Genomic DNA, 25,885 nt, shown 5'->3' with positions numbered 1-25,885 from the left:
TACATTTTAAATCAATAGGCAAGCGCATTTAGTTTGATATTGTAGATGTTTAAATCATTAGATAGGCGTTTATGGTAGAGAATTTTCTTTATTAACGCAATTGTTATGTTTGAAATTTATTAAGGAAATAGAATACTTATTAATAATTTCGTAGCATTAAAATAAAAAAAAAACTGATTTGATGAAACTATAGTTTTGAAGGAAATGTTATTTAGAACCTCTAAGTAACATTTCCTTCAAAACTATAGTTAAATATTTCAAATCCATGAAAAGATTTGAAAATTGGTACAGAAATGACAGAAACATAACGGTAGAACTTGAATTCAAATAAAAGTTTATATATAGGTCACAATATACAAATTTCAACTATTTATTGAATTCATTTATGTACATTGTATATATATGGGGAGGCTAGAAAAGACAGAGAGTTATCTTTGTGCCTGTAACAAAAACTTCAATGTTTAACACACTTTTACATTTAAAATTTTAGTGGGATTGTTAGAATATAGTAATATCTAATTTATATCTAAATATAACTTAATTTGCTACACAATATCTAAATTCTTAAGTCTATCTAAAAGTTTTTAAAGACCTTTGTTACTCGTCAAAGTTAAATGGCTGTTGAATGAAATTTAATGTTAAGATAGACTACATCTTGAATAAAAAAATTACGAATTTTTAGTTCTCATTTACGCAAAAAAGTCGTGGTAAATAGCTAATAACAAATATTTTAAAAAATACTACAATATGATTATTAGATATAATATAGTAAGTTTATTTAATCCTTTGGATTTTTTTATTAACACATGTGGTTGAAAAAATAAAATTGGACTTTCTAATTCTATGATAGTATCTTTTAGAGCAGTATGTAGAAATGCATTCCTATGGGATTATTCATAATGATAGTCCATACCGAAGGAGTCGCGGGCATTACCTAGTAGGTAGGTTATAACTGTCATTCTGTTCATAATTAGTATGTAAGGCGTATCTTACACAATGCGATAAGTGTGGGACGTTTTTAGTGTCGCACAAACACATATTCTGCGAAATGGTGGCGCCGTGAGTGAAATTTTTACTTGCGCAGTAAATTTACATTAAAATTGTTTACTTCAAGACATTTAACTGCACATTTTTTTTAAACTGGCTATTACCTGCCATGTTTTTCAATGGAATTTGCTCATTTTACGTTTGTAATTGAAAAGTAAGTATGTTTATATACGCACCTTTGATTGTAGATTTATTTCTAAATCTATATTTGGTTTTGCACTTTTTTAATTATGATAATTAAGGAATAAATAAATTCTTATGATAATGATATGCAGTTAATGTTATTATGTGAAAGAGATTCGTCATTATTTTAGAAATTTCTTCTCGAGATTTTTAAACTTTCAATCAGTGAATTTTTTGAAATTTGAAATGCCAGATAAATGAGAGATACACCTTATCATACTATAATAAATAGTACATTTTTTTATATATTGGTTTAAATACAAGTGCATGCTGCAAATTCACAATTAATATCAACTGTACACATATTTGTACTAATGAATAAATAAATAAATAAATATTATTTTCATAACTGAATCAAACTTATCCGAAAAGTCCATACCCTTTTTTATTTAGACGAGGTTGCGGTAAAACTCTTATAATTATTATTACTTATAAATAATATATTGACGTAATATCCCTTAGGGCAAATAGTTTATTGTACAATTTTTATGCCTTTCCTGTTTCCTTCCACATATTAGTGCGCACATCGAAGCGTCTAGGAATAGCAACTGGAGAGCCTAATCGGTATGGAGGTCACGGATCAAGAACTTTGACCCTCAATGGTTTCATGGCCAACCGGCGGCGCCGGTAAGGGCACCATATGCCGGCTTCCGTACACAATGGACTCTGTTCACATTATATCATGATCCAGATCACGATCGCTGCCTGATAGTGTTCGTGTCAAGATCAAAACGCATCCTATAATTTGATATTGACGTAATTAAGTATTTTTCTATAGAAATTTTGAAATTGATTGTTTAGTGCTTGACGATTTTGTTAATGTAGCGGTTTCACATACCGCCTCATCTAGCATTGGTCGCGGACTTTAATCCTACACAATACGAATGTTTATATTTATTGGTATGGTTTTTGTATTGATATAATTGTTTTCTATGTATGTGTGAATCAAGCTCTGCATAGTTTAGGACTAGATGACATTCACATACTTATACATACGTATAATGGATAAGATAGAACACTTAAATTATATACTATATACCTTATACATTCTACTTAATAAAATTTTCAGATCGGAACACATTAATACGTCACGGTATATAATACCTGGCCAAATTACACAGAACTCTTCTCGCCATGTAATTATCACTTATTACGGCCATAACGTATTTACTAATTGCTTTAGCTCGAAATGTGACCGATTACTTTAATTTTAGTAACGTCTTATTATTAAAAACATTATTCCATTAAGCAGGGAAATATCGAGTATAATCTATTGCTTACTTGAAGCTTATTCGAACGGTTTGTAGAATATTTTCGATTTGATTATTTTAAGGATTACCTACTTATTTTCTATTCATGTAGGTATTAATTGGGTATGTTAGTATATTTTTGCATTGGCAATGTTTACAGTTATATTTATATCTGAACTTACGTAAGAAAATAATGCCCGGATGATGCCAAGCCAATTCAGTCGACTATAAAATGTTACAAAAGGAAGTAGTGCAATAAAAAACTATAAAACTGTTCACGGATGTATGAATACGCATTATTATTTGATGGATCCGTCTCAATGGATTTTACTTATAGGAAAAACAAAGTCTATTGTCGTTGATTGTTAAAGTCATTGTCGTGTAGATGCGACTGGAAGCCGACTTTAATCTCAGTTGACCTTTGCATATTAGGCTTTGGACATTTTTGCATATCTGTGACTCATGGAACATGTCATAATAATTATATTGATGCCTAACATTGATACACAGTAGGTGTAAATACAAAAGTCACGATAATTCGTTTAATGCGATCATAGGATTGTTTAGGGTTTAACTATTGTTTAACTAACATTACCTAGGTACATTGTGTGAATAATTTGTTTAAAATTTGGTTGACTAATCATGGTACTCGTAATATGGATAATTTGCTTTGAACGACAAACGGCGTCTTTAGATTTCTATTCTTTTTATTTTATTTTTAACATTCTTTTTCCTTTATATTTATTATTAACTCATTAAATAAGATGAGTATTATTAGTTCGAAATCACTATATATGTTCAATTCAAGAAATTTTAACGAAGAGAAATATTAATTTTCTGTAATTTTTCGAATTTATGATTTCATATATACATTATCTAATATATAAAATTCTCGTGTCGCGGTGTTTGTTACCAAATTCCTCCGAAACGGCTTTACCGATATTTATGAAATTTTGTGTGCATATTAAGTAGGTCTGAGAATCAGCCAACATCTATTTTTCATACCCGTCAATGATATGGGTGACCCACTTCAAAATATATTTTTTATATTTTTGAAATTTTTTTTTATTTTTATTTTATTATCATTTAGCATTGAAAAATACATACAATTTTAAATTTTTATCGTTTTGCGATCAACTCCTATATTTTAATCGCGATTTTTATATTTCGCAATAAGTGGTAAAACAACGTTTACGGAATCAGCTAGTATTTAAATACATTTGACAAATTCGAATTTTACGTATTGTTTTAGAGGACTAAATTAAGGGCAATTGCTTTTAAACAATGAATACTAAATCGTGTTAGATATCTGTTTAATTAGCGCAAAATATATACAGACAAAAGTATTTGTGGCGAACCCTTCTAAAATAAATACGCTAATGAAGATGGATGTGTGTTGTAGATAGGTATATATCATGGGTGGTCATTAGGTCTTGTTTTAGATTTCGAAACATCGCTGGATTGCCTTAATTAATTAATGAAATCTTAATAAGTATATAATAAATGCCGAAATAAAATAAATAATTCTGGGAAATATTTATAAGGTTGTAGAGGCCGAGAGATGTTTTTGTGTTCCTAGTCTATACCTAAGTCTACCTAATAAAGTTTATAATCTGTATAGCTATACAATAAAAAAAAAACTTAACCTCATGTTTTTTAATCGAAATTCTTGACAGTGTAACGGTTAAACACACAATCTCATCTTCCGATGGTTGTAGGTTCAATCTCTGTAAAATATTATTATATTAATACGAGTAGGTTTCAGTTTGTTTTCGTTTTTATGTAAAATATTACTATATTGATAGGTTTCAGTTTGTTTTGGTTAATATATGCACACAATGTGTGGATATATTTTATATAGTTTTAAGTTAATTGTCTGTAGTTTGCCTAATATCTATGTTTTTTAACATTACAAGCTCAGTTTGAGACTAAATAGTGTTGTGTGATATGTATAGGTACATTTATTATTTATTATTTAAATATTGTTAAGTACTTCTATGTTCATAATGACAGTATATAAGAAAGTCGATAGATTTTAGAAATAGTGACATTAGATTAACAGTAATTTTGCTACGTGATACGCTACGTGATAGTGTAAAAAAAATAGTGGTCAGAAACTGTCAAAGATTTTTTCACAGGCGAATTTTTATTCGTATTTTTTGGATAACATTATATGGTGCTAATCCTTATTCTTATGGTTTAGTGCTATTTATAATTTTATAATTTTTTATAATTATAATAGAAATAAAAAATATAACTTTTTTTTCTACTGATTTGTGTATTTACTGTAATGACCGTAGCATGGTCCGGCTACTAGAGCTACATGAAAAAAATATTGTTAATGGAAATTTACTATTTCAATAAAAAGTTCATCTTAACACAATGTTTTAATTTTTTAATATAGTACAGCATTCATAAATTCGTATAGTATAGTATGGTAAAGAATTTGCATGGAAATTTTTTATGCAGAAAAAATATATAAAACAATAATCAACAAAAAAATTAAATGGTAAGTGCCAATTCAAAATTAATATACGGCTTAGCAACTGGATATAAAATAAAATAGATCTTAAATTATTTTGTGAGTTCTTACTCACCAATCAATAACGTTTTCTAAATATTAAGGTAATGTTCCCAAAAAGACTGTCTAAGATACATGTTACATAGGTGTAATACGGAAAATTTTATTTGATACATCATCTAACTAAATGTTAAGATTTGAAACAGTTGGCTTTAATTGAAATAGAAGCACCCAGGTTTAAACTAGTAAAGGTCAAATTATGAATGTAATAAATATATACAAATACATTATAGGTCTTATACAATAACCGTACTTAATAAACTGTAAAATTGTTGTATTATAGTATTTAATTTCAAAACAAAGATGTAATATACAATGTACAATAACCACATTGAATAAACCCGAAAACTAATACTGTACTTTTTAATTTAAATACAGACAAAGATATAGTGAATATTTTAGAATAATCATATTGAATATACCATGAAATAGAGGTACACTATTTAAAAGAAAAATATCAAATTTTATATACTCGTATCTATACGTATTAAAGTTTTTCATTAGATGTAATGAAGTTCAGTACAATCAATAAATAATAAATCGATATGTGATAGGGATGTTAATGAAATTTTAATGTTTAGTTTGTTTTAGATTATATATACAATATATTGTATCTTTGATGTATATGAACGTTGTATAATACTATGACAAATTATATTATTGTTTATTTTTAAAGTATAAATTTCCAAGCCTTTGACCATCATGGCCATTTTTATTTTAGTAAACTCCATAATGAAATTCCAAATTTAAAAATATTGTAAAAAACTATATCGCACTATATCTAATTGTAGATGAGATTACCACGTACCTTAAATGATATGATAAAATAAATAGGACACTGACTATAATAGGTGTTATGTGGGTTATACAGAAAAAGTACTTTTTTACTAAAGCTGTTTTATGAATGGCATGGCATTTAAAAATTTTAAAGCCGGTTGCAGCGGATGTGTCTAACTATATAAGTTGTTAAAATACTAAAATTTAATATCTAGCTCACAAAATTTATAATTAAACTAATAAATTAATGAAAAACTCGTGTAATTTGTAATAAAAATTAATTAGTGTATGTTTATAATATCAACATAACATCTGCCGTGACATGCTGATGACAGTTGGTGATAAATTATCTATTTAAATCGGTGATTTTATCATCGATTAATCAACGGCGTTGTTATGTGTTGTACAGGTTAAATAAGTGGATATTCGTGATTCTCGTATGCTTTGTTGGAAAATCACCTTCGGGGCCTGGTGGCGGTATACTGAACACAGGTATAAAAGGCGTATTATTAAATAAACTGATTTATTACTCTCATTACTGTGAATATCATATCCTTTTTCCTATATAAAAAGATACATGTAATATACATATTTATCCTTTCAAAGAAAGGATGTCATTTAATGTCTTTCGACAATACAATGTGGGGTATTTTTGAAATGAAGTCGTTAAATTGATATGCTATACATATATAATTTATTTTCTTTCTTAGGTAAGATAGAATCATGTTCTTAGAGCTTTAACCTAAACATTTAGGTTGAGATTGCATACTTAAGATGAAAAGTCGATTCTACGTTTTTCTCCTTATATTGTACATTTTTACATACGTAATATTATCGTAATTATTTATATTATGTTATATCGTTTAATTACTGTATGGTCCCGACATAGAATGGGCTGCCCATTTCTTTTCCGTGATCCTATCGTAATAGGCGACTTAGGGAGTTTAGTGGTCGAGAGATGGCCAGCAGCGTGGATTTTTAAACATTACCAAACCTTACCTGCGGTTGCTAACCCGCCTGCCATATGTGGCAACTACTGGTAAAAGTCTCTTATGGGGAGGGCCTATGTTCAGCAGTAAACAGTTACCTAATGGCTGATATGATACATTGCGTAATGCATAAAAAATACAAAAAATCTAAATTTTCCATGTTATTCAAGCCGCTTAAAAATAAGTATATAATTAAATCGTATAATTGTGTACGTAATTGGTATTTTGTATTTAATTTAAAATAAATGGCCATGCTAATCGAATGTATTTTATTTTTCATTTTAATGTGAAATTAAATATTTATTACGTCAATATTATTAATTTGTTAAACACGTAATTATTGTGCTTAAAATTAGACATCTAATTGTGTTGTTCTTAAAAAATGTTGTTCCTATAAAATCCAGTAACAAATAGTTTTTAATTTTACACTCAATTTACTGAGTAATCTTTTAATTATGATTAACTTTTTATGATGAATTTTAAAATATTCGCTGAAATGTGGTCATGTGGATTATTTTGTCTACCATAACGGTGTAAGTCAACAAATGTTATTATATCTTTTTTATATTATTAAAAATATCATTACTATTTTTTTTTGTATTTTATATATAATGACATAATTTATGATTTTTATTTTCAAATTACTTAAAAATGCGAATTTAGTAAGTTCATTATTATATTGATTATTCCGAACGCATCATATTGAAAACGGCGGCCTCGCGTTTGACGGATCTGTTGATACATACTGGTACTTACATCGTCATTCATTCGCCAATCAGCACTCGTTCGCTTCATTTCTAATTAAATTCCATCAACGAGGCCATCTGAATCTCATCACAACGTGCAGTGTTTACACATAGATGGGCATTACAATTTCGTCACATATTCCTTCCCTTTAGCTGTCGCTTTTTATAAATATCTTCACGTAAAGTTTTTGCAAGATAGGCAGAGAGTACCGAGTCTCTTTGTCTACCCCGAGTTAAAGTCTTTATTTTTACATCTCTTGCTTCATACATTTTCATAATTTGTCTCATTCATGTACAGCGATTCCAGAGACCCGTATCTCCTCCTTCAGACAGACTACTGTCTATCTGATTATTTAGATCCTCTCCGGTATCTGTATCTATCGATTTTTAATAGTATATCTGTTTCAGCAATTTATTGGTAAATTTATTTATAATCACGTGAATTAATCAACGTAGCATAGCCTTTTTATTTTCACACATACTATTTCAAATCTCACATCTTTCTACTCGCTACTATAATAAACGCGTAAGCTTCTGAGAATGTGTGGATGTTTGTTACTATTTTACGTAAAAAATTCCGAACAGATTTAAATGTGTTATACATGGATAGGTAATATCCTAACTTAACATATAGGATACGGGTCCAGGCATGTGAAGCCACTGACACAATTAGTATTTTATTAATTTTGCTAATTACATGTGTAATAGTTTTTGAATATACTCGTACAATAAATAGATATAGATGAAAGTTAATATATATCTATAAATATAGTTTCATCCAAGTATTTTATTCATAATTAAAGTTACTATGATTTTTCACGTAAACTTGTAAGAACTAATAGATACAATGACCCAAGTTCACTCAGTATGAAGAAAGGAGTTCTGTGAAAATAATGTATTTTTTTTATTTTGTGTAAAATTTTAAGCACATTGAATGTACAAAGATATTATTTTTCATAAAATATAGGTAGCATATATCCAATCAAAATTTGTTTTTCAATATAAACTCCAGAGATCGAATTATTCTAAAAAAATCGTTAATTGCTAAGACACTTTGTTTACAACTAAGAACAGCCGAATTGAATTTAAATTAAATTTATATATTTTAATCATGTAGGGTCATTTGTTTACTGTTATTTTATTAGTCATTGAATCTGTGCATGGAAATATGGTCTTGACTAAGATAAATATGTAGTAAGGTGTCTGATATCATATACAATGCCATGGACATACGACTCTATTTTCAACATGATTTGTGAAAAGTAAATTTACCCAATGTTTATTCACGTAGTATTTATTAATAAACCTTTTTAAAGGCATCAAGTTTTTAGTTTAATCATCATATTTATTCAGTTAAAAGAGCAAATATATAATTTCATGGTCCTACGCTCCTACACTAAAATGTGATGAAGAAACGCAAGTCCACAGACATTGATTTAATTAGATGTCGCAACTGTATGCAAGATAATTTGCCTGCTCATATTTTACTTCTTGAATCACTTTTCAATTTGAAGTTCGTACATAAAATTTGTAGAAACTCCACATCGAAATTTAGTCTGTAGAATTTTAAACCGAAATCAAAGCAGACGAAATTACTAGCATTCGCTTGTATCTAGATATCTTCTATATATAAAAATCATGCATTCTGTTCATTAATCTCGCTGAAACTCAAAAACAGATTGACTAGTTCGAATATTTCTTTTTTATTGTGTTGGTTATAATACAGGGTTGGTTTAAAAGAAAACATCTGAAAAAACTGAAAGTTCGGATTACTTTTAATAAATAGCGTCGAAGTTTATTACGTACTCGTATATATTAAAAAAGAATAAAAATCAAACCAGTATAGTACTTTTAATGGTTTTTGTTGGAAAATGCATAATAGTTAAAAAAAAAAAAAACTATTGAATCGTCATATTTCTGTATGACGAAATAAGATTACAATGTCTCTTTATTTCTTTTCATTTCAGCGTTCGTTTAGTGATGAAACGATTGGGAGAATCTAATATATCAGAGAATATCAATAATAAGAGAAGTAAAATTCGAAATAAAATTCGAAATAAAATCTTATATAAGCTATTTAGCCTAGCACGTGTAGGTTAATATCTTTCTCTTAAGGTGTTCTTAAAAGTGAGACACTCATTAGTTGTTTCGGTAACATTAAGATAGTACACGGTACACCGACTTATTTTTGGTGAAATATAGATAACATATAGAAGTGCATGTGTCGTCTATCTGCATTTATATTGTGGAGGTGTCTGTTTGGAATATTCGTTTACACCTCATTATCTCTCGCATATGCTAATGAGCGATTAACTAGTAAGCGGAAGCAATCAGCTCTGTGTGAAACAGTGGTCTTTTATGTTGAAGAAGAGGTCTCCGTTGTTTTATTTTAGCATGAGATAACATAATGTTTAATAACATGTAAATGTATAATTGCAATTTTTGTTCTATCTATATATGAGTATAAATCTATATACAAGTTTTAGATAGGCACTTAATTATATTTTGTTTATTTATTTTGAATGAAAACTGTAATGGTTTTCACTAAAATGGTTGCCGTATAGTTCCGGTATAAAATGTGCAATCCCTTCCTTTCTTGTGGGTGTCGTAAGAGGTAACTAAGATAACTTAATGGTCAAAGAATGTGTAGCAGTGGTTGTCAACCCGCTTGTCAAGCGTGGCAACTACTGGTAAACACCCCAATAGGGGGAGGTTTACGTTCTACAGTGGAGAGTCAACGTCTGATATAATAAGTTGGTAAGAGTAACAGTTATGTCATTATTTTTATATAAATCTACCCTTTGTCTTTTTCTCAATGTCCTCTACCCAAAGGTTGTCTGGAAGAGATCGCTTAACGATAAGGCCACCTTTTGTATCACTTCTCATTAATATTTATTGTATTTGTTATTTTTTTTACTTGGTGCAAAACAATGTAAAATAAATAAAATTAATGCCCAAGATTGTGCATATAATGAATACAGTACAATATAATATAATAATATTACTTTTAAAGTTGTATTTCTTCTAATGTAGGTTTTTTCTGATAAAGTTAGGCGCCACATATAAATTGTCGCAAAAAATGCAAATTAATACATGATTGAAATATAAATTACGTTTTATGGATCAAACTATAGTTTTATAGTAAAAAGTTTCGTAAGTCCACATAATTTAACTATAAGGATAACCGGTTTATATTAGTTAGGAATGCTCGATTAGTTTCGGACTTATTTGGAACATTTAACCATAATCGGTTCTTACAGTTAAATAACAAGTATAGTATAGTTTATTAAAACGTCGCATGTATTATTAGTATCTAAAAGGGAAATGTAAAATCTTAATGGTTGATCGCTAAAGGCAACGGTGGCGACATGTGTAGTGCAGTGTGCGATTGTTGGTGTAAAATGCAAAGTGGTCAACGTTTCACCGCAGGACAATGCGACCGAAGTGTTGCTGTTCTTGTAAACAGCACAGACGCGGTTTGTTGTTCTACTTTTTTGGGTAAATGGTTGACCGTAAACGGCGGCGCATAGGACGCCGCAGAAATACCGCCACTGGTACAATGCCTCGTTCGCTAGCACCGTACATGGTCTTAGTACGGTAATGCAACAATTTTCAGTTGTTCAATATACCCAATTATGTATGTACACCCTCGCCATTTTAGTTCATTTAAAATTATCGGTGTACTTTTACTGCAAACAAGAACGTAATCGACGTAGGACGTAGGATAGACATTTAAAAGTATTGAATATATAAACATCAAATCATTTACGTCACGAATCGGCAATTCGCGTACTTCGTATTTAATATATGTAATCCGGCTGTAAAGAAACATTCGCATCGGGATGCATCGAGAGCATCGAAACAAAATTATATTTTATGGAAATGGATGTTGAATCGACGCCAAAGTTCTCACATCACGACAGTTATGCGGGCGGTGAGTGCGAGCACAGTGCCGTGTATATAGACAACAATAAGGCCGCGCCTTGTCCCGTAAACATTCTTTGCTGCAATCATTATGAATATAACCTATAAATTATCAGAGAGCCGACTGCGTGCAAGCGGCCCGCATCGCGGGAATTCGCAATGAGGGCCGGGCACTGTCGCACTCCCCTGCCAGACTCAATGGAATAACTGCACGCTGCAGTCGGCGGACCACGAGTCTGCCAATTAGACTTTGAGCTGCACTTTACCCAAAGATTGATCTTGTAGATATGACCATGCGCTGGTGTTATAAATCAATTCCTTCAGATAACCTTATTTTGTGGTCTTCATGCAAAGTAGAAAGGTAGTGTTTAAAATACTAAGTTCTCTCTGATCGTTTAATCTATATAAAGTATGTTATAGCCATATCTATATTAATGAAAATGGAAAATTATTGTTGTTTGATGTTTGCTCTCTATTTATTAGGTTTTTTTTATTAATTCATCGTGAATGGTAAACATTTTTCAACATCTTCTGCTACTTAGTTCATTCATTCATTAATTTATTCCGAGTTTCATATAAATTTCGATAAGAAGGTGATACATATATACAAAATTAAAGTTTCACGTTAGGTATTATTGTTATCATCGAGTTGTGAGACATAAATTTAGGTTAATAGGATCGTACATTCATGCACAAATTGGACAGCACTGGTTTATTATAAATAGATAAATGAAATATATTACTTTAACTCGCGTAATTGTGCTATTGTTTGGGTTAAAAAATTCTAAGCCTTTTCCGTGCCAATCGAAGCACAAAGTTTTTTTTTATGCAACTTAACAAACAAGCTGACGGCCCATCTGGTGGAAATTAAATGCCTTATTTAAATGATCTAAACTTGAATTTGATAAATTATGGTTTGTGCTGGGATTCGATCTTGGGGTCCCGCTTTGTATTAAATATTATGCAATAGATTGTTATCGCTAAAATAAAACGTAGAAATCAAAAATAAAAAGGTATGATTCTAAACGAAAGGAGTAGAAGATCTAAAAGTAAAGTAGGTAGGTGACGCGATCTGGCACGAGAGTGGGAATAAGGAAAATAACAAAACAATCGAATTACATCACGATATACATATAACCACTAATTGATTCAAATTATTTTCAAAATGTACCTATGTACCTAGATTTGCGGTAGGTACTTCCTGGCAAACTTACAGCCCGTGACAGGTAGGTACGTGGCAGACTGTCAGATTTCGAGGTGACACAATATGTATATGACAGTGTACAGTTTTCAGCGAGCGCGCCGTCGTTACGTCACCAGACGTCGCGTCATTGGTTCTAAATAGTTCCGTCGCGCGATATCTGTTGTTTGCCGAAATTCACTTTTTTACACATAGTCGAGGTCAAGGTGTAAGATGCATTATTAATCTATCGCAAGTTGAGTCATATGCTCTCATTCATTTATGTAATATAGGAACAATACAAATACTAAAGCAGTGTGTCATAATCACAAGTAAAGGTTAATTCTTATCTTTCGTTAATTAATAGCTCTAAAGTTAAGCATATACAATATTATGGGCGGGGTTATATGTAGAATAGGGTTGTCGAGTGACACTTTTAAATGTAGGTACATTTATTTGATCCTGGTATAGTGAACAAGATTTTTTCAACTACTAATATTATTGACTAGCTTTTAGCCACGATTTTGTCCGTGTAACCAGGATATAAAATAGCCAAATAATACGTGTTTGATTGGTTAAGCGGTTATGGTACTAAGAGGTAACAAACAAACAAAAATTCACATTTATAGTATTAATAAGGATTAGTAAGGATGGATTTTCAATTTTAAAAAAAGGAGAAGTTACTTATGTGTCTCAATATTCAAGTTTAGGAGGTATTATTAACTATATACATACTTTTATTGTAAACAAGAAACTTATCTGATGATACTTGAATGTTCAAGGCTTTTTATTGAAGCTATAGTTAATAAACTGCACTTGAATATTCAAGTATCCGTGTCATTTATTTAATCTTCTTTCAAACATCTCATAAATATGCAACATATATATGATTAGGAAGTACTAAAGTATCTAGTCCTCTTGAGTCGTATTTATTGCTTTGAATTGATTATAATGGCTTTGGGCTGTATGTGTTACTCTGTACTAGTACTAGTTGCGAATGATTTGCCCATGTTAGCGAGGAGAGTCGTGTTCCGCCGGGTCGGCGCCGCAGAACAATATTCAACCCTGTGCGCCTCTGATACCTATTCTATGCTTAGATTCTGTGACACTGTGATCTGTCGATGACCGTTAACTGTCGCGACATAAACACTAAACTTGCTATGCTAACAACATATACTGTTTTACTCGAGCTGATTGGCGCGATTCCATTATACCACGGATGTGGGACCTGATGAATCAATTTAATATAAAGTATAACGAGTTATGACAATGCTATTAAATGAATTGATCTGGTCGGTCGCCACTTTGTCTGCTACTACAACGGTGTATCGGTACTACTGATTTAAGAATAATTGAGCGTGGGTTTATGTTTTCTTGAATGTTTGGCATATCGTGTCTTTTTTGTTGCGGCGCACTCAAACAAATTGTTACGCATCAGCAGTTTCTTTTCATGAACGCCGTCTTTACGGCGCCTGGTTACATCATACGATTGGAAAACTCGGCGTGTCGATGAGGCTTAAAACGCTGCGGCGCGTCTAGACTAGAAATGAAGTGACGGCACTAGTCGCATCACGTAGTCGCTCTCGAGGTTGCTTTCAAAAGTTTAAATTTACGCTAAATGACATTAATGAGTGGTGTTGGCCGAAGAGGCGCCGTAGACGGATCGCCAGTGCTCAGTACGCGATGTAAGCGCGCATAAATATTCATCACACACACAAGCGAGAGTTGCGCACGGGCGCCGAGAGTCGAGTCAAAGGTGCCCCGGCGCCGCTTGTGCCTCCATTACGCTTAGGGTTGTCAGAAAATTTACAATAATTATAATACACAGTGGCTATTAAATATTCAAATTAACATACCTGATTATTAATGTAAAAGATACCTGCATTTTATATAAATGTAATTTGAGTTTTACTATCTGATAAGGCAATTGTTGACGGTTAGATAGAATAGGAAGACTTGATTATTATGTTTACATAGAATTACAATCTTTATTGTCGCCTAATTGGATACTTATGCAAATGTAATACTCAACGACAATCCTTCGCATTACTGTTATGCACGTATCATTCCATCATCTACTCATCTTGTTTAACGCGCATTGTTGTTATTCTGAGTTTCTTAGTTCACGTAATCGCCATTCTGGCGCCGTTTGCTAATAAATTTAGGGCTGTCTCTGCATTATATGAATTTACAGAGTGAATTATGAATGTTGGCGCCAGAGCGTGCTAGATCATAATCTACCTTCAGACATATCTACGAAAACAAGTCCTCTCATCGTGTTGTTTACCACAGATACTATTTGATATTTGTCATATATTTTTGCTGTTTAGTACAAATAATCAGATAATAAAATTTATTAGGTTTATTTATAGAAAATATAGTTGGCTGCATTAGTATCGTTCCTACGTCAAAAGAAATAGCAATAATAATGAAGAGAAATTATTTTTATTAATCGCAAATATTAATTTGAATATATTACTTTATCGAAAGTCTTGAACTGCCTATTGTAATATAACATTGTTACCTGGTCTGTTTTTAGACGTTTATTAGACTTTTACAGTCTTTATATAAAAAGTTCCGAACCTTTACTTTTTATAGTTACTTTTAGGAATTTCGATTGTTCATACGTAAAAATATGTAGTCTGAATATTAATTTAGTGCCATTTGACGTTTTATATTTACTCGCGGAAATTGAATAAATCATATTGCAAATTCTATCGGGTTTACGATTATTTAACGAGCGCATCGACAAATCGGGTACAATCAAACTGTCGTGCAAAATGTCACTGCTCTCTCTATTTCTGTACAGAGCAGACCCAACAAGAAAACTATGCAAAGCACAAATTCTACCGTCGCCGTCTAGACGCCTGTCCTGTTACGATTGAATAACATTTGATCCAATCAACCAGAATGGAAGGGTCGGAGAGGTCTTGCGAACCATCATGGCAGCAGTCGTGGACGTAATTCGCGATCAATTGATCGAAAGCGCCGTTTTTATGAGGCACTGTGCCGGATCGAGAATGTATTAAACGTGTGTTATAACATTTTCAATAATAAAAAATATTACTTATATTCATAACGTGCTATGATTAAATGTATACCCAACTTACCTAGCGTTATTTACAGAGTCTAATACAATTCGATAAATGTACATTGTACAATGTTAGTTTAGATGACGAAAAAAGCTTATTCCAAATTTGATTAATTCATTCATTGTATTTTATACAAGATATCTATGAGTAAATATAAATTGTTGTTTTTTTTGTTTCAGCACCAGACCTAGTACAACAGGATAGTCCATCGGTCATCGTTGTTGAAGAGATACTTAGTATGAAACGTAAGATTTTTTAATTATTATTTTTTTAAACTATTTTTAGATGCGGCATCTATTATTAAAGCATTTTTTTGGATGAACTTATATATGTGCATTTTATTATTGAATAGCTATAAAACATAAATAGTTACTGAATTCACAAAGTGGCAATGGTTTATTTATGTCTGAAAAAAAATAAAAAAATGAACAATTATGAAGTAATAAATTTGTTTAAATAAACATTTTTTTTTTATTTAAATTTGCAGACTTCGGAGCACTGCTGACGGGTCGCTCTCCACTATGTATCAGGCGCGATGACATGACGGGAGTGCCTGTCGCTCGAGGGGTGGCTACAGCACGCTTCATCTTCCGTCGCCGACATTTGTACTGGTCTATTATACTTGGAACATCGATCACGGTTCAGCCAAGAGCGCTCTTGTTCTTAGACCGGGAAGGAAGATTATTGATCGAAAATCCTTTAGTAAAAGTACCTGGCATTCACGCTACGTATGAAGATAAAACTGATAAGGTTTGTTTTAAAAATATCTGTTGAAACAATATAAAAATAGTGAAGTTTGATTTATAACTTTTTAAGTTATACCTACATTAAAAAGGTATCCATATGTTTTCGGTATAGAAAGGGCCACCCCTTCTTTTCCCGTGGGTGTCGTAAGAGGCGACTAAGGGGATTTAATGGCCGTGGTTTAGGCAGTAGTGTCCTTCTTAAAACATCACAAAAGTCAAACTGCGGTTGCCAACCTGCCTGTCAAACATGGTAACTAATGGTAAAACCCACTAAGGGGAAGGCTTATGATCAGCAGTGGACAGTTAACGGCTGATATGATGATGATAGAGAGGTAGGTTCTAAGTAACTTATCTGGGTAAATACCAATGAGTAACGAGCTCAATCTTTAACATGAATAATAGACGAGAGAAAATGAAGTTGCACTATACATACATACACGTATATATAAAAATATCGGATATTCTATATATTTATTTAACAATTTGTAGTTATGACTAGATAGAGTGACGATCTCAAATGTACTGCAGGGGATCAGTAAATGCAGGTAGCTCAGGACCGTTCCTTATGGCATTCTATGGAGGAAGCTTATGTTCAACAGTGGACAGATAATGATTTTTTTTAATGGATGATTTTTTTTTTTTTTTTTTTATACAACTTAGAATAGCAAACAAGCTGACGGCCCACCTGATGTAAAGTGGCAACCGTCGCCTATAGACATGAGCAGTACCATGGACATAACAGAGTTTACTGTTTAGCCCATGATACTCCCCATGCGGCCATTCCTGAGGACTCAATGTTATTTTTGTACCCAGTAAATTCAATATCCCACTCTTCAAACCGAAACACAGCCATGCAAACACAACTGCTTTATGGTTGAAACACTAATGGTAACCCCACCTGCGCTATCGGTATACACTGGTGGGGCACCAGTGAGGGATGATAGGTGAGGATTAAGCAGGTCAGTTAGCCCACCGTGCCGAATCTAATAATAAATCAATCACGATGGTTTCCAAGGGGAACCACGAGAAGGTCGACCTGATGTGGTATATTGATAGTAATGGGGCTACTAATACTCTTTATTAAAAATCCTTTCTCCCCCCGACAGATAATGGTTGAAACGATGATGATGACTGCCATCAGATGATCTTATATATCTTAGTGACAGCAATACTCCATATGGAGTATTGCTGTCACTTATGGGCGGGAGCACCTAGATACTAGCTTGAACCCTTCAACTCAGTGCAACGACGAGCTATGAGAATTGTCGATGATCCCATGCTTGCAAGCGGTATTGAACCCTTAAGTCTTAGGAGAGATTTTGTCTCACTCTGCGTGTTCTACCGCTTATACAATGGATTGTGCTCAGAGGAATTATTCAATATGATGCCTACGGCCACTTTCTATCATCGTACGGCTCGCCATCGACAGGGAGTTCACCCTCATACCTTACAGCCTAAATGGTCGTGTACAACGCGGTTTCAGAGATGCTTTCTCCCACGAACACTCAGGTTATGGAATGAGCTCCCTGCCGAGGTTTTCCCGAGAGACTACAGCATGGGGTTCTTCAAAAGGGGGGTAAAGAGGTTTCTTCAGGGTCGGCAACGCGCGCGTAATACTTTTATACCATATTTTATACCATATTTTTTTTATACCACCTCAGTGGTATAAAAAAAAATAAAAAAAAGCAATATTTTGAAGATAAATTTTAGATAAGAATTAATTATTTAATATTCAAAATATGGTATTGTTTATTCAGGTTCATTTCCATGTTCTATCAGCCGAGCTTTTACCTTGTTATAAACTTACAATACTAGTGTAGAATAATAAAAATTCAGGGGATATTAGTAACATCTCGTTTTGTTTTTTGCAGTTATGCGGTGTGTGGCGTAGAGTGCCGCGCGAATATAAACGTCTATTGCGGGATGGTTCTTTATTCGTGGCATTGGTATGGGGCGATGCAGAAAACAGTACGATGGAGAGTGCATTGAGTGGTCGAATTGACAGGTACTGGAAACATAACCATTTTATTAATCAACGTTCAAGTTTCATGATTTCATATCTTTTTTATATTAGCCGCTTTCAATTTGTAGGTAAGGCATATCATAGATTGCTACTACTATCCCAAGATTAGTATGTGTGCATCTATTAAATTATAACAATCAGGATAATAAAAGAAAAAGTATAACGAAAGTAAAAGTAAAGTATAGAAATCGTTAATCCTATATTAGTAAACTCAAGTAAATGTAAGTTGCATGACAACCGACCATAACTTGCTAAAACATCCTCTGTCAATCTTCAACTTTTATTTTATCCACTTACATTTATTATTATTATGCACAGAAAAACTATGGTCTTTACATATTAATATCATTAATGAATTCATTGTAAATAAATTAATGCAACCATTTATACATATTAATATCTAGTATATCACAATAATACTGATGCAATAGATTTATCCTTGAACAGATGTTCCAAGGAAAGAACAGTAGGACCGTTGATTGTTGCTTGTAAATTAAATTAGCCGTGAGAATACACTGACGGAAAGCCCCTTCGGTTTCATTTGAAGCTGGTCTAGGAAAATACCGGCGCGTTGGCTGTGAACTGTGACTCAGTTTTCAATTTCCAGTTGTTTATGATCTGACAATTGTCTAATCGTTTTGTACCGAGGCTATTTTATTAACGTACAAGAATGATTGCCTTCATTTGCTCGATGAATAAGAATTCTTGAAACTAACATAGGTACATATATTCAATAGCATCATCACGTAGATCATTCCATTCGAAAATAGATATGTTTTTATCACAAGTATTAGAACACTTTTTAAAATAAAATTACTATAAGATTGTATATACTCTATTTTATAAATTGATTTAGTATGTATTTTGATAATGTCATGTACAATATGATAGGTATATTTTGAGGAATCAGAGTAATCTTGTACAAAATAATAATAAGAAGGATAGATGTCATCGTAATGCGCTTTTCTAAATTAGTTCATAGTAAAACATGGGTCTGGAAATTTCAAATCTATCTAAATGTAAACTGTATCAAATATTACTTATTCTCTAATCTCGAACTTATTATAAATTACAGATATCCGGCATTAACATCCGAAATGTTCACGTCATTACTAGAACCAGAATATCTTCCTCCACCATCAGGCAACAGCGCATGCGAAGATAGTTTCAAACCTGGCCAAACAAGCCTGGCTCTTGCAGGTCAGCAAGAAGGTTGGGGAGGAACTGCGGTAGTGACAGGGGTGGCTGGTGCTGCTCCAAGTCTTCATTTTGCTATCGCATATAATGGAATTTTCTCACCTGTCCCACGAGAAAAGGAGCAGGCCGTCCGGGTAATGCTGACTATGCCGGATAAAAACCAAACTATTATTGACGAGGTTAGTAACCTTACTAATATTATAAAGAGAAAGTTCGTAAAGGTATTTTCTTTACATATTTGTTATTAAAACAAGCTTAAAAGACCGAATAGATTTGAAAAGGTAGACTACATTCGATATTAGTATAGGATATTTATAACCTAATTCTCATGAGCAAGGTCAAAGAGTTACAGCTAGTAGAAAATTAAAAGTATATTCAGATAAATCTACTAAGATGATATAGTGTGGCTAACACTTATATTTGTTTTTATTGTATATCTAACGTGTGATACAATCAGTATTTCAAAGTTTTCAATTCATACAGTTAGTTATAAATACAACGTATAAACTACTTTGTGGATTAGATAAAAGTGTCCATTACTACTTATCCATCTACTATTTCGCGGATTGATATTTCATTTGAGAAAACCGTTCATCTGTCTTATTTTACATTACTTTAATATGTCGAAGGAAATAATAATATCACAATGGCCATTTTGCAGATACATCAAATTGCGAAACCGGGTTACGAACTGAACGTCCTCGAAGTATCAACTCCAGTCACAGCTGCCGAGTTACGCTCTTTAGCTAGAGGCCGGCTCTTTCTTTCGATTGAGGAGATAGGAGCACCAGAAAGACGTATAACAGGGAAAGTAATGCAAAAAGCCACATGTGAAGTGTACCATGCACCATTAGTAGCGGAGAGATTGCCGGCATCGTCAGTTCCCGAAGGGCTTGCCCTACTTTATATCGATAAAGAGGGATCACTTGTCTATGACATACAGGTATATATTATTATAAATAATTTTTATTTACAATTATAATTAATGATCTTTTTTATTAATATTATAATTAATTAGATTTTATTAACCTTGTAACGTGTGTTCTTTCCGTCTATTTTATTGCTAAGTTTTTGCTCGTATAATTACAGTTTATAATTTACATAGTAGTTATTAGCAATAAAAAATTATAATTAAAAAAATAGTGACTGATCGGATAAAATAAAATTTATGTAATACTAAAATAAAATAAAAATAAATAAATGAACTATAAAATTACAGCAGATACGATAGTAAGCGTAAAAGATATAGTCTCTCATTGCAGGCACTATTTCTATATCAGAACTGAGTAAAATTTTGTAATAATTTAGATTAAAACTCAAAAATACTCTATAGAAGAGTTATGTAACATTAATTGAAATGGAGCATTTACTATCAGGCTGAGAAAGCTGGCTTAATTTAGGCTTAATTTTATACATATATATATATAAAGGTACAATTTCAAGCCGTTAACGTTGACAACGCAAACTAAGAAGCTATAATAGCTCCGTTATAATCGAGAACAATGATTTATTGCAGCGACTAGTTTGTGAAATATATTTTAATTTGAAAAAATGTAATAGTATAACAAAAGTGCAGGTGGTTCGGGATTATTCTTTGTGGCAGTCTATGAGAGAGGTCTTTGTTCTGCAGTGGTCAGTTAACGATTGATAAGATGATTACAAAGTATTAAAAACCTTAAAAACATTGTGTTGTGAATTATTACTGATCGATTCTAATACCTTTTTAATATGTATGTTTCAGATTGACAACTTGGATGCAACTGACCCTAAAATAACGCTGGTAGAAGAGCAAGGAAAGCGTCATTCCCAAGTGGAGATATTAGATACAAGGACAGGTGTTCTTGCTAGACCTAGCGCGCGAATATTCCCACCTCTATATGATGATCAGCTAGCAGTACATATTGGTGGAGATCTTGGTAAGATATTCCATTATATAAATCATAATATTTATCATTTGAAGTTGTAAAATTTGTTTTACGTGTATGAAGAACGTAATGCACTCAGTACGCGTACATTTTTCGAGCATATTTTAATCCAACGTTGTAAGAGGAAAGCTGGATTTGTTTTCTTGACAATTTTTTATATCTATAAGTCGTGGTAACTAACTACTTGACCAGATACTTTGTGAATTATAAAATATTAAGAATTCTATTATTATTGCTATTATATTATTTTCAATCGTTTCTTTTAGGTCCACCGCTTCTTCGCGGTAGATTATTATCTCGACCGTTGCCTGATGCTGCTAGTGGTGGGCCGGCATTACTGAAGCGCATCGATGCTTTGGTGCCCGTCACAGCAAACCCTGTAGCTGGCCTCGCTTGGGTCTCAGTTGATGCATTATGTGGGTTGCATTATGAGGTAATAACTCAATTATTTACGAATGTTTTAGCCTTTATCTGATGTTATTGATTCATAGTTGGATTTAGATTTTTTTATTGATTTGTAGACAAGATCTGTCAGTTCACCTAAAGGAAAGTGGCTAATGTCAGTCATGAACACTTGTAATTAATTTAAGGTTATTGTAAAAGAGTGACTTATCGGAATTTAATAGACTTCAAACGCGACAGCGCATCGCCCAATCGTATTGTATGAATGTGCTGTAGATTATTTTTTTACTTAAATTGTAATTTTTTTAGGTTATTATAACCGGCAATGTTGGCATATGGACAGCATGGCTCGACACCCATGCAGTTGAAGGCGGCAGTATCAGGCCGCTTGTTGGTCCTGAGGGCTGCGTGTTGGAACCGTCTCCAGCCGAATTGGGGTCCCTGTACACTGGGTCCGCATACCTCGGCATACGAGGCGCAGATAACTTCACGACTGTATTGCTTACGCTGTTACCTAAGGTATGTATATTTATAAATCATATTGGAATTAAATTCTTTCATTGGGTACGCATTTCTGCTTATTTTTACATAAGCAAAATAATAACATTTTATATTTTTTATTTACATGAAGTTATATATGTCAAAATTATTTACATAAACTTCCTGATTATTTATTAACAATATTTATTGTTTTATACACGCTTCAAAGGGTGTGCTAGAGAGGTAAGTCTTGTTCTAGGGTAGCTATAGTAATTTTTTCAGGCGAAAAGTTTATTAATTTTATGGTACTGATAATGGCAAAGGTTAATATCTGGGTTGAGCTATATAGCCCATTTGCTGAGATTTTGCAACCAGTTTTTTAACAAGATATTTTGCTAGTAACCCAGTAATGCTCTTCTATCGCAGCTAAGTTGCCAAGAAATATTAGAATATTCCATTTTGTAACTGATTAAGAATCTTGGCTGCCATGTTGGCCGAAATAATATGGAATAACATCTTTGCAGAAATGGTTTAGAAATGAACATAATTCTTCACATTGTAAATTTCTCAAGCAAAATACTTAATTATCATCATCATTTATGTAATAGTAACTAGATTTTTTCTGAAATTATTTATTTTCGATATATTTGCAGATAAGCGTACCGTTATCATGTATGGATAACACATATTTGAATACGAAATACACCCCCAATACGCCCACATTCGTGAAGATGGGGTACCAACCAGATCGCCGGTTGAGCGACATGAACCAACTTTCGAAAACTACCTCCTGCTATTACCAGGAAGAACTGCACACAGATGGATCCCAGTGGATTGTTCCTGAGGTAACATATTACCACTTTCGTCTAATAATATCAGTACTATTTTGCATATGTATGTGTTTATTATGGTTCATTTCACTCTTTGATTTTACGAACAATGTAATTCTAACACAAATATAGTTTTTAAGGAGTTATTAATTACGAGTATTTATTTATAAATTCTTAATGTTAACAGAGAATTAAAAACATTAATATACCCTATTTGATGAACCCCATATTATAGTTTCTAGGGACCTGACCGGTTTTGTGTAATATTCCTACATTTGAAACTAATAGACATCTTCACAACGAGTACGTATAAATTTGACATAAATTACAGACATATTATTTATTCCATTTCAGTCTTGCCTTATCTGTGGCTGCATACATGGCGAATTACGATGCGATCCCGTGAGATGCCCACCTGTACATTGCACGGTGCCGACCATCACACCACCGGGTCAATGCTGTCCTATATGCACTAGTGAGTTTTTTTATTTATACTTATAATATACTTACATTATTGATGATAATCAATCATTTCTGAGTTGTTCATTCTTGAAACATGGAGATATTAAGTCGTATTGCCCTAATTTTATTACCATTATAAAGCAAGTAAGCTAGCAAGATAATTTGCGGAATTGGCAATAAGGAATTATTCGTAAGTTAGTTTAGGAAATAGAGTTATAGATGTTTTTAAACAAAACCGTCTTCTAGTAAATAAAGTATTCATTCTGGATTACATATTATTACGGTTAAGCGAAATAGCTTATAAAATTAATTTTATAAACAGCGATCGAGCGTTTTTGACGCCTTACAGAAGTTCCAAGTTGCATTCTTCTTTGGTTTAAAGGAATTCGCGTTTGGTGAATTAGTCAAAATTAGTATTAACTGAACCTACGTATATCATAAATATATAATATTCAAGATATAATAATGTATTTCTCTATGGTATAAATCTGACTAAAAATAAAACTTGGCATTCATTATGAATTCTTCTTACTTACAGATTCTTCGACTGCCGTATGGAATGAATCCCATGGCTGCCATCTAGCTGGACAGTACCACGCTCCTGGCTCCTCTTGGCACCCATACTTAGTGCCTGAAGGTTACGACACATGTGCTGTATGCACCTGTGAGTTTTCGACGAGACAAGTACGATGTCCTAGAGTTCGTTGCCCGCCACTAAGATGTGCTGAGAAGGATGCGTATAGGCCTGATAAGAAAGCTTGCTGCCGAGTCTGTCCAGAGGTACGTTACATTATTGTATAATTATATACTATATTATATATTAATATAATTATAATATTACTATATTATATGAGTTAGTCAAATATAAGCACACTTGATGGTAAGCGTACATCTATAAATCCTTGCAACACAAAAGGAACTTACGCGATGTTGACCTCGTATCCTGGGTCATATTACCCATAATTATAGTATGGTAGTGGAGTAAATGGATACTGGGGTTTAAGATTTTCATAAGGATTATTTTGCAGTACTATTCCTGAGAACTAGTATTATTTTGAGTATTTATTTTATGTTTACTAGATACAAGAAGAGACCTCTTTAATGTTGGCTAAACCACAGATACGATAATACTAATACTATTAGTAGCTATATATTTTTGTCGTTTTAGGTAAAAGCGAAGAAACCTGAAGACTTAACACCAAAAGACCAAGCTGCTCCACGGACTGCTGAAGAGATCCTAGCGGAAGGAGGTTGCAAGTTCCCAGACGGGCCTTTGATGAACGGTGTAGAAGTACATCCGTCTATACATTCGCATGGAGAACAGAGATGCGTCACTTGTAGGTGCAAGGTGAGTTAATCAGTTTTACCATTACAATATTTGAAAAAGTTATTTCCGATCTTTTTTATGATATTCAGAATGGCAAATAAACTGACAGTCAACCTGATGGAAAATGATATTATGAAGATAACCTTACAGAAATTTTAAACGGAAAACGAAAACGGCCTTGTTATGTTTATGGTGTAGTTCATTTTTTATGTTAAGTTTTTTTTTATTCATCATGCAATCAATCTTTTCCTGACTATTAGCAGATCTTTCTGTACTTGTCGTGTAGAGTTGATTCTCCTTTGAGAATTCATTTCCATAAAATTCTATCACTGGTGAATTCATGCTAAGTTATTGAAGTCTAGTATTTAGCGCCTCTTCAAACGTGCAACACAGTCCAATAACGTCAATTGCTTCGCAAGTTTATTCGGATGATTGTCCAGCCTAATTTTATACTTCTTACAGGTATTTAAGATTTCTTCTTTAACAGAATTGATTTAGAGAGTTTTGTGAACTTTTTATTTATATATTTACTCTGAAATATGAATAAACCAGGGTGTGTTGCATATTTGGTTTAAGATAAAATTCTGGATTCTTTAAATTTTATTTATGTTAGTAGAACTTGTAAAATCCTACGATTGAAATCCATAGGTCCATATCGGTTTATAAATAGATTGTGTTATATATATGAGTAGCTAATTTCAGTTGATAATTTTGAATTAATGTC

At 32.5% G+C, this 25,885-nt stretch overlaps 1 protein-coding gene across 1 annotated transcript in view; it reads left to right on the top strand.

Annotated features, from left to right (window-relative positions):
* LOC113520503 (dorsal-ventral patterning protein Sog) overlaps nucleotides 1-25,885 on the top strand; it is a 104,598-nt gene that overhangs the window by 76,051 nt on the left and 2,662 nt on the right. Inside the window, exons 4-15 of the mRNA XM_052897304.1 lie at nucleotides 15,949-16,014; nucleotides 16,257-16,519; nucleotides 18,387-18,520; nucleotides 19,614-19,914; nucleotides 20,397-20,678; nucleotides 21,477-21,651; nucleotides 21,927-22,093; nucleotides 22,372-22,581; nucleotides 23,196-23,387; nucleotides 23,727-23,847; nucleotides 24,373-24,614; nucleotides 25,003-25,182. Of these exons, the coding sequence (XP_052753264.1) occupies nucleotides 15,949-16,014; nucleotides 16,257-16,519; nucleotides 18,387-18,520; nucleotides 19,614-19,914; nucleotides 20,397-20,678; nucleotides 21,477-21,651; nucleotides 21,927-22,093; nucleotides 22,372-22,581; nucleotides 23,196-23,387; nucleotides 23,727-23,847; nucleotides 24,373-24,614; nucleotides 25,003-25,182 (2,333 nt within the window). The remainder of the gene's footprint in view (nucleotides 1-15,948; nucleotides 16,015-16,256; nucleotides 16,520-18,386; nucleotides 18,521-19,613; nucleotides 19,915-20,396; nucleotides 20,679-21,476; nucleotides 21,652-21,926; nucleotides 22,094-22,371; nucleotides 22,582-23,195; nucleotides 23,388-23,726; nucleotides 23,848-24,372; nucleotides 24,615-25,002; nucleotides 25,183-25,885) is intronic.

Source organism: Galleria mellonella, unplaced genomic scaffold (genome assembly GCF_026898425.1).
Source record: "Galleria mellonella isolate WM207_F2 unplaced genomic scaffold, CSIRO_AGI_GalMel_v1 utg36, whole genome shotgun sequence".
NCBI lineage: Eukaryota > Metazoa > Arthropoda > Insecta > Lepidoptera > Pyralidae > Galleria > Galleria mellonella.
Note: the sequence above shows the minus strand (reverse complement) of the source record. Positions and strands in the feature narration are given on the sequence as shown.